This window comes from Chelonoidis abingdonii, chromosome 6 (assembly GCF_003597395.2).
Source record: "Chelonoidis abingdonii isolate Lonesome George chromosome 6, CheloAbing_2.0, whole genome shotgun sequence".
In the NCBI taxonomy this organism is placed as follows: Eukaryota; Metazoa; Chordata; order Testudines; family Testudinidae; genus Chelonoidis; species Chelonoidis abingdonii.
In genome coordinates, this window is record NC_133774.1 from 93,509,378 (window position 1) to 93,520,042 (window position 10,665).

Here is a 10,665-nt window from a genome sequence, read left to right on the forward strand (position 1 = left end):
AACAGCTACCCACAGTGCACCGCTCCTGAAATCGATGGTAGCCTTGGACCATGGACACAAGCAATCGATTTTGTGATCGCATTGTGGACGCGCAAAACCGATTTTATAACATCGGTTTCGTAATATCGGTTTAAACTACTTCGAAATAATCGTGCAGTGTAGACGTAGCCTTAGTCTGTATCAGCAAAAACAACAAGGACAATGTGGGTGAAGTAATTATTTTCTATTGGACCAACTTCTGTTGGTGAGAGAGACAAGCTTTTGAGCCACACAGAGCTCTTTTGCCCACAGAAGCAGCAGCCTGAAAGCTTGTCTCTCTGTCACCAATGGAAGTTGGTCCAATAAAAGATACCAACTTACCACCTGGTCCTGAGATGGCCACAGCTACACTACTTCCAACTGAGAAGTCTGTTAGTATTAACAAAAACTACGAGAAGTCCTTGTGGCACATTAGAGACTAACAAATTTATTTGGGCATAAGCTTTCATAGGCTAAGGTATGTAACTAAGGAAAAACTGTTTGACTTCACAGAATATACACGATGGCCTGGATCCACAAAAGGACTTACACATTGCAGTGCTGAGCATTATGGTGACTAGAAAACCACAGGAACAACAATGAATCCACAAAGCCTTCATTAGGCACCTAGACTCCCTATACAATGAAAGAGGAGAGATAAGTGCTTTACAATCTGATCCACAAAAGCCAGAAAACTAGGTGGGGAACTACCTAAGATAGCGAAGGGGAGATGCCAATCAGAGGGGTGTATGGTAAGCCCCACCCCTTCTGAGACACTCTGGTGCCTAAGTCAAGGCTGCAGGGAGACACTTAGCTCTGCTAAACAATCTGTGAATGGGAACCTGCTGCCTGAAGTCATGTGGCTTAGGTAGGCACCTAAGGCATTTTTTGAGGGAATACCTTTGGTGCCTGCCTCACTCCACACAAAAAAGGAAGCCCCACAAGCAACTTAGGTGGACTAACAGCTATCTCCCTCCGATTTGTGAATCACTTTGGGACTTAGGCAGGAGATAGGTGTCTGGATGCGTAGAGTGCACATGCTCAGAGGCAGGGCCGGCTTTAGGAAGTGCGGGACCCAATTCGAACACTTTCAGCGGGGCCCTGGCAGGGATGACTTAAAAAGAAAAAAGTGTAAAAAAAAGCCTTCCATTTCTTCCATGTATTTACTTTCCATAACTATATAAATAATAAAAATGTATATTATGTACATTGCATCATATATGCTGTTGATTGGTTATTAATGACTGCTGTTTCACATGTGTAGGTCCCTGCCACTCCCTGGGGGTGTGCACATGTGTGGGTCCCCGCTGCTTCCTGCCCCCCTCATTGAAGCAGGTGTGCAGGTTACTGGCCTGGGAACTGCAGGGCAGCAGTGGATATGGGGCTGGTTCGAGGCAGGGCAGGGGCTGACTGGAGGTAGGGTCTGGCTGCAGGCAGGGCAAGGAGTGCGGGGCTGGCTGGAGACAGGGGAGTGTGGGGCAGGCTGGCTTCAGGCAGGGCTGCAGCGGGGTGCAGCAGGGGTTGGCTGGAGACAGGGCAGGGCGGGCAGTGCAGGGCTGGTGCTGGCAGGGTGTGTGGCAGGGGTTGGCTGGAGACAAGGCAGGGGGTTTGGTAGGGGCTGGCTGTGGGCAGGGGGTGCAGAGTTGGCTGCAGGCAGCGGGGGTGCAGCAGAGGCAGCTGGAGCCCTGGCTCTTTAAATAGCCCCCAAGCCCCCCGCTATCCCAGGGCTCTGGGGGCAATTTAAAGGGCCTGGGGCTCCCCTGCTTCTACCCCGCCCCAGACGTTTTAAATAGCTGCGGGAGCCCTGGGGAATGCATGGGGGCGACGGGGCTCCCGCAGCTATTTAAAGGACCAGGGTGGCAGAGGCAGCTGGAGCCCTGGCCCTTTAAATAGCCCCCAGAGCCCCCCGCTACCCCAGGGCTCTGGGGGCTATATAAAGGGCCTGGAGCTCCAGCCGGGGCCGCGGGGCTTGCAGCGCTCCGGCCAGCGCTCCAGCTGAGAGAGCGGGGCTGTGGAGCAGCCGCGCTCCTGCCGGCGCTTTGGTCAGGGGAGTGGGGCCATGGAAGACCCAGAGCAGACTGCAGCCAGGGTAAGTAAAAACAATTTAAAAGGCGCCTCAAGCACGGGGCCCTCTTAGGCGCGGGGCCCGATTCCCAGGAACCGGGTGAATCGGCCTAAAGCCGGCCCTGCTCAGAGGCAGAAACTTGGCATTTTTTACATTAAAAATGTAGGCGCTGAGTGAGCTGAAGTACCTGCAAGGTTTGGCAGGAATTTTGTAGATTGCAGTCAGTACCAGCTCCAGGCACCAGCCGACCAAGCACGTGCTTGGGGCGGCACCTTGGGGCGGGGCAGTGCTTGGGGTTTTTTTTTGTTTCGGCAGCGTGGCGCTCAGGGGGGCGGAGCTTCGGGCGGTGCGGTGCTTGAGGGGGGGTGAGGGCTTCGGGCGGCGTGGCACTTGGGGGGCAGGACTTTGGGCGGCGCGGCACTCGGAGAGGGGGTGGGGGCTTCGGGCGGTGGAAGCTTTGGGCGGCGTGGTGCTCGGGGAGACAGGGCTTTTGGCGGTGCTGGGGGCGAGGTTCGGCAGGGCGGAGCTCATGCGGCGGGGCTATGGCAGGGCGGTGCTCTTCTTTATGCTCGGGGCGGCAAAAAAGTTAGAGCCGGCCATGATTGCAGTGGAACCAAAACTGGGACTTAGTCACCTAAATCTGGGGTTTAGGCACCTAACTACTTTTCTAGATCAGTCCTAAGGCCCTAACCCTACAAGCTGATCCAGATGAGCAGACTTCCAATGAACTCTGTAAAGCTCTTCACAGGTGCTGGGGTCCATCCAAGTGACTCAGCTTGCAGAATGGGACTTAATAGTCTGTGTATGCTTCATTTATGCTTGTGAGTAGGTAACTAATTGTTTGTATGCGTGTATAGGCAGGTAGAGTGAATTTCTGCTGATCCCATTTTTCCCTCAGATGCCTCCCATTTGGGTGTGTGTCTTGTTTGCATGGATGAGTGTTTATCTTTCTCTGGGACAAATGTTATAAAATTCCAAAGGGCAAAAAAGAGGGAAAACAAACAAACCACCACCACCACCAAGCTTTTTAAACTGGTGATAAGGTTGTAAATGTTATCACGTCGGGCAGGGATTGGGGGGGGGAACATTTAGGAACACTAACTTTCCCAGAAAATACAAATGTCATTACACAGCAAAATCAGCCAGGTAATCTTACTTCTGCAGTAATCATTGCCAACCTTCCACATGGTACACCTTACACGCTGGGTGTGAAAGACGTCACTGTGTCCATGTAGGCAGCTTTGATATGGAATCTAAGGTGTTCAACAAACTGTGGCTATATCCATCTTAAATCCTCTCTGAGTAGTTTCCCCTGTGGAGCAACCGTCAACCTTTGCTTTGCTAATGATGAATGATGCCAGCCTTAATAACCTTCTTGTCGCCTCTCACATGTTTCCAGGTTTCCTTTCACGCTGACTTTTATACCTGGAGTGCTTTCCCCCAAATTACTATCCAAGCCATGTCTTCTGCCCCCTTCAAATCCCTCCTACAAGCTGCTCCTGCCATCTCATCTGAGAGGGGAAGGATAATGTAAGGGTGGAACTGAACTAAATACCTTCATGGGAGAAAAATTTGGCCAATGCTGAGCGCATTTCATAATCCTACCCCGAGCCAATAACAGCCATTAAGGCATGTGCCTCCCTTACTGAGTAATTGATCCTATTGTCACCCTTGTTCTTCTTCTTCCCTTGCTCCTTTTTTTTTCTCTGTTTATTACCCTCATTTATCATGTCAAATACCAGTTTTGTAAACTCTAATGATCAAAGAGTGTCTTTGCTGGGGTCTGGCCCCTTTAAATGAAGCAGGTCCCAGGCCACAGTGCCAGAACAAGTGCTCCCAGTTTGGGCAGTTAGGAGGGTAGAACAGCACCTGGGGGTATAAAGAGTCAGACTTTCAGTAAGGAAAGGGATCAGCAGCTGGAGGAGGGAGGAATTTATTACCCCACTCCACATTCAAGATGAGGCAGTGAAAACCTGTGGGCCTCCAGGGAGAAAGCCGTGGGTGGCGGTGCCCTACATAAAGAGCAAGGAAGAATTCTGCAGCACTCCCTAAAGCAGCAGGGAATGACAGAGGCAAAGGGGGGGAAATCTCCTGGGATGCTATAACTCCCACTCTAGGAAGGGCCAAAGAACTGTTTTTTGTTGTCGGTTTTTTTAACCTATGTTTGGGAAATAAAACTGTGCCTAGAAGGAGATTCTGGCTGTGACAGAGCTCCTTTGGGGCCTGGAGACAGACCAGCACCTTATAGTGTCTCTTCAGGTTTTGTGAGGCACTAAGAATATTTTTGGGGACTCTAAAATAATTTGATATAACTAATAGTTTACAAGTAAAAAATAATTCCCCTAACTTAACACCAGCCCTGCAAGCTCAGCCTGGGTTCAGAATCAATCGGCCAGGACGCAGTAATGCTAATCATACCTCACTGTAAAAAGATATGTCAATGCTTAGAAAGGTAAACATATGTTGACTTCTCTGCTTTTGGGATTATATACAGTATAACTACCTGGTCATTTAGTGGTATTCCTTGTGCCATTTTCTTTATGTTCTCTGTAGGATGATACTCATCAGCATCATAGAATTTCCATCCCAGCTAAGAAAAAGTTATAATTATACATAATTTAGCATAAACAAACTAGCTCACGGTAACTCGCTAGTTTATTAAGAACACTTTGGCAAGTACAGTTGTGGGATACATGTAGGACTTCTGCACCCCACTATGAATCTCACCATCTACATAATGACACTTCCCAGAAATATAAGATATAATCAAGAGGAAGAAAATAGCAAGTCAATATACCATGTTTGTTGATAAGTCAAATTCACACTGCACTATATAATTATATTCATCCATGTCTGACTCAATCAGAACAGATTCAACTATTCATAAATTGTTAATATTTACACATGATATAAGATTTATAATTTAGCTAACAATGACTTGCTAGAAGTGAAGAAAATCCTAGGTAAAATTACAATAAAACCAGTATAGTTAGAAAATACCATACCTTAGTTGCCAGATGCAACCCAACAGTTGATCTGTAAGAGAACACAGGGAGAGCACTATATAAACATTACTTCATAATTTTAACTTCCCCTTAAAATGACGTGAGGTGTTGTCTCTCCTTCTTGGGATGAAACAGGTCATAGGAATGTAGTAATTGCCACAGTACCTCAAACAAATGGGCATCTAGTTCTTCATCCAGTCTCTAGCTTTAGCCAGAATCATATGCTTCAAAGTAAAGTATAAGTCCCCTACTGCCCCCAAAATCCTGATGTTTCCAAATCATAAGTGGTCAGAAATAATAACATCAGCACAAAGTGGATGTTCATATACACTCAATTACAACATCAACATATTAAAAGAATTAGTATAATCTGCTGTGAGGATAAATCCTTAAACATATAAAATCAAGCCAGAGATCCTATCAGGGCTGTAAATTGTAAGCAGCTTTTGCCTCTTCATACTTTTTTCCTCCTCTTCCCCCATATGTATGGTTAGCTGCACTCATAAAAAAAACAACAACAAAAAACTTTGAACTAAAAAAACCCCAATAAAACTTTGGTCACTGTGTCAGGGAGAGAAAGGAAAGGGGAGGAGAGAGTGGGAATTATTCAACTGTAAGTGGGAAAACCAGAAATTCAATTAAGATTACTTGATAATATTCTGGTCTGGTAATATTTAAAAGGCTGAGGATATGCAAACATGGCATCTACCAGCAACATTGTCTGTAAGTAATCTTTAGTGAATAAATTAGACTGGCCTTAGTTATACCTGAATTTTAGCAAAGATATAGTACATAAGCAAGCAATAATATGCAGTTAAGCATTCTGTGGCATGAGACCAAACTGATGAGTGCTTCACTTTAACACACAACTACCACCTCTTAACTCACCCCATACCCAATATTATTATTATTTTTTTTTAAAGAATTGTAGGTGGTAATGAATATATAGCTGTAAGTGGGAAAGTCTATTATTAAAACAACAGGAATGAAATTAGGTTGGTGGAGGGGAGTAAACTTGCAGGGATCAACAAAGTTCCCTGAACCATCCTGCCTTTGTAAGCTCAATGGGCAGGATGCATTCCTATTATTATGATTAGTTTATTTATTACCTTTATTACCATAGCATGTAGGAGCCCCAGTCATGGACCAGACCCTATTGTGCTAGGTGCTGAACAAACAGAACATATGACAGATTACATACATTGTATTCATTGCTTGATTTCAGTCATCTGCAGTGGGTGCACAGACCTGCCAGTGTCCCATGGGGGCTGAAAAGTGCTATTGAAGGCATCAGTCATGCCCCCTGCCTAGCACAAAATAGAACACTTATGTATGTTGTCTGGCACCTAAGTCTTTGTCTTGAATAGAAAAAATAGTCAAGTTTAGGTAGGGCTTAGCTAACACATGCTAGCTAGTCCTGATCTAAACTTGACCCTTTTCCTAGTGTAGATCCAGGCTAACATCTTTTAGCTGGTCATGTAGTAGCCTAGGCTAATAATGAATTTTCTTTATATTCAGAATATAATAATGTGACATACTCCAGCCCTTTAGGGCATGGGGTTTAGCCTTTGTGTTTGTACAGCAGCTAGCACATTGTGGGTACTATTGGAAACAATAATAATATCTGACACATTAAGTTTAACACAACACAGCTATTATCATTCAAGTTATTAAAAAGAATTTGACTCGCTATTGCAAGTTCTTAAAAGTTATCCTAAATTAAGATTTTAGAAACAGCAGAGCTCCTGGTAAAACTTTTAAAATTGCAGCCACACTTGTTTTATTTGAAAAGCAATTAGTTGTCGTCTTTGGTTACATCAGTTTGGCAATGCCTTCCACCAGTGTTTCACCCATCACAAGATGCTTTTAAGTTTCAGATCAACAGAAGCTGCAGCATGTTAAGACATGATTATTTTTTGACTGAGGTCATGCGCTGAGGGCCTCATTCTAAATGACTGGGTGATTGTATCTATGCGGAGTTGGATTATTGAGGAGTTAAATGCCAACCATACTGTGAAACATATGCATCCACATTAAATATAAGGGAAATAATTCACGAGTATATAATTAGGAATACTAAGATGAAACTGAGCATGAAGAAATTTATTCTGTGAATCTGAAAACACTTTCATCCTGGAGGAAGAAATCAGACTATGGAATAACCTGCTAAAGGATGTGGTGGAAACCTCACTGATAATTTTATTTGTGTGGCACTAACTAAACTGGATAAAGCACTATAGGGAATAACTGTGCACTTCCCAGAGAGGTGGACCAGATAAACTCATTATTTGCCCTTGGCCTGGAAAAGTAATTTTGATCTGTGGATGAAATATTAGTTATTTCCTTACTTCATGGTAAAAGATGGAAGGGTCTCTGGGCTGATACATTTTCATGGTAACTTCCAGACTGAGATAACCCAATCTCTTTAATCTCTAACTTTTTATGATTCTAAGAGATGTTGGATAGAGGCCTGGGAATACCAGATAGTCTAATCCAGTGGTGGGCAACCCGCAACCCATCAGGGTAATCCACTGGCATGCGGCGAAACAGTTTGTTTACACTGACCGTCCGCAGGCATGGCCACCCACAGCTCCCAGTGGCTGCGGTTTGCCATTCCCAGCAAATGGGAGCTGTGGGAAGTGGCGGTGGGAAACAGCGGCCAGCATGTCTCTGGCCCTGCGCCCCAGCTGCTAGGCCCAGAACTCTGCCCAGAGGCTCCACTCCCAACGCCCTGGCAGCCACGCCAATCCCCAGCCTCGGCCTCCTTATCCCTGTCTGTGTCCCTGCCTCCCGGAGCCACAGCCCTGTTCCCAGACCCAGCTTGGGCGGGGATGCAGACAGAACTGGGGGCAGGGGGTGTTGAGGTAAAAAGTTTGGGGATCACTGATATAGCACATGATTTTTTTTTAAGTAACTAATCTTTTTTGGGGTATGTTAATGATACCTGTTTGTGTTGCTGCCTTTACTAGTCCATTCTAAGCATTAATTATTCTCAGCGAAAAAAGTTTTTTCTCCTGTTTCTTCCTCACCCTTTCTCTGCTTTGTTTGATGTTCTTAAATCTGTCATATACTGGTTTGTGATATTCACCTTTGTACCACTTTTAATCATATACCTTAGTTTTCCTCTTTTGATTCCTTTCTGCTCTTTTTAACCTCTCCATAGAACGAATGAGAATTTATTATGCTACAAGTTACACTCTTGTCTCTTTTCCAGTTCTTCAGAAGTTCCTAAGATTCTAACTAAAACAGTGGTTCTCAAACTTTTGTACTGGTGACCCCTTTCATATAGAAAACCTCTGAGTGTGACCCCCTCCCTTATAAATTAAAAACACTTAAAAAAATAGATTTAACACCATTATAAATGCTGGAGGCAAAGCGGGGTTTGGGGTGGAAGCTGATAGGTCATGACCCCCCATGTAATAATCTCATGACCCTCTGAGGGGTCCCGACCCCTAGTTTGAGAACTCCTGAGCTAACATGTTCTAACAACACACCTTTTATCTCAGTCAAGACAAATCCTGGTGCGTTCTGAAAGGAGTCTTCTCCAAGTTCTTTTCAAGCTAACAAGAGTCACAGTAGTGTGGAATCTTGTTTGTTAAGGCCATTTGAAAAAAATAAAAAAAAGGTAGACAGGAGCAGGCACAGCTGTGAGTCCCAAGTTATTTGGTCCTTTTTACTTAGTTACAAGTCCAAGGAAAAGCTTCCCAGTCACTAAATCAGAAGCTTTGCTGCCAATGCTTCATACCTGTTGTCACCCTCCAAACCCTTTAGTGGGGGAAACCACAGCTCCACATGGGTGTCTCTATGCTTTGAGGTAAACTGCATAGGATAATACTAATTCAGCATTCCAACTCCTGCAATGAGGACACTGGTCAGTCAGGTCCTGCTCAACCCTCTAAACCTGATTTCTCCCACTGTCCCGTGATCTGAGATCCCCTCTCTACCACAGTGTCACTGCCGTCATCTGCAAACCAAAGTAGATACAAGTCGAGTTAAACAGACAAAGGTCTATTCTAACCCAACAAGAGCAATTAAATGAGAGTGTTATCCCTACTAAGCCCCACAGTGCATCATGGGTAGCTAGCTACCTGAACAGTTTCTGATGTGTGCTGAAATATCAGGAAACAAAAGGGAAACTTTAGCCTAAGTCCTCACTTCTGTATATTTGTTATTCATGAGCTAGTTTTTTAAATTGTTTACATAGCTATAAAACAGAAGAAACTTAATATAAAGCCACCCTTCCCTCAGCAACAACTCTTCACTCAATTAAACAAAATCCACTAACAGTGCATGCAGGGTAACATAACCTAGCATGTGAAAATTACACAAAGCTAGTCTGGTTCCTATGCAACTTGGGCTCATAGAAACGTATCTTCGGACTGCAATGAGGTGCCTGAGTCGCCTCCACACTTGTGTGGGTGTAAAACACCAAAGGCTCCTTAGTGCACCTGTGGTTTCGTTTTTCCCTTCTGAAGCACGAAAAAGCACGAACAACTGAAAAGTGCCCTCGCAAGAGATGCACCACAGCACAGGCCGCCACTGGGTTACGTCTTCAGCTGTTGTCCCAGAGCTCCTGCAACAGCGCAGGTTTCAGAAGACTTCTGCCCTTTGCAGACAGGAGGAAATGCCCCTTTAAAAGACACGTGGTGCTGAGCGCAAAGCAACCAGTCTCCTGGTTACTGCACAGCTCGTTCCCTGTCGGCCAGGGCAATGCTGGGAGCCCTGGAGCTGCAGCCTGAAGGGGCCCTGGCTTGTCAGGCCGCCCTTGGCCCTGGCCCAGGAGCGGGCAGGCTGAGACCCTGCAGCGGGGGCCACCCGCTTTCCTCAGGCCAAGCCCGGGACAGCGCGCCCGGGGACAGACACGCGGGGGGGCCGAGCCCGCCCCCCGCCCGCGGGTGGGACCCGGAAGGAGCCGTCCAGGCGAAGAGCTTCCCCCGCAGGGGCTCCGGTGCCTGGGGCAGCCCGCGCGGGGCCCCGGGGAGGGGAAAGCACCTACTTCCCCGAGCCGCTCACTCCCATCACCACCAGCAGCACCATGCCGAGCCCAGCAGCAGCCGCCTCTCCCGCCGCGTACCCGCTCCTCCTCTGTGCCCAGCCCCTTCCGCCTTCACGTTCTCTCTGCTCTGCCCCTCCTCCGGCTCTGTCCCTGAAGAGACACCCCGGCCTTTCGCTGCCTGGGAGGTTTGTGCTGTTCTGCTCCGTGCGAGCGTGGGGCAAAGCTGGAGTTCAGGCTGCAGCACTTACCTTGCGCCGGGCTGGCTGTCAGCTGCTCCCTCCCGTTCTCCCGCCCTAAGAACACAAGCATGGCCCTGCTGGGTCAGACCAAGGTCCATGTAGCCTAGTATCTTGTCTGTCTTCCAACAGTGCCAGGTGCCCCAGAGGGAATGAACAGAACAGGTAATCATCAAGTGATCCAGACCCTGACACCCGTTCCCAGCATCTGGCAACCTGCCCATCCTGGCTAATAGCCATTGATGGACCTATCCTCCTTGAACTTTAGTTCTTTTTTGAACCCTGTTAAGGTTTTGGCCTTTACAACATTCCCTGGCAAGGAGTTCCACCGGTTGTGTGAATAAA

At 46.7% G+C, this 10,665-nt stretch overlaps 1 protein-coding gene across 1 annotated transcript in view; it reads right to left on the reverse strand.

The window, feature by feature from the left end:
• Positions 1-10,274, reverse strand: part of IDNK (IDNK gluconokinase) — a 25,074-nt gene extending 14,800 nt beyond the window's left edge. Inside the window, exons 1-3 of the mRNA XM_032785991.2 lie at positions 10,085-10,274; positions 5,089-5,119; positions 4,587-4,673 (exon numbers count right to left, since the gene is read on the reverse strand). Of these exons, the coding sequence (XP_032641882.1) occupies positions 4,587-4,673; positions 5,089-5,119; positions 10,085-10,125 (159 nt within the window). The 5' untranslated portion in view covers positions 10,126-10,274. The remainder of the gene's footprint in view (positions 1-4,586; positions 4,674-5,088; positions 5,120-10,084) is intronic.
• Positions 10,275-10,665: the final 391 nt, after the last annotated feature.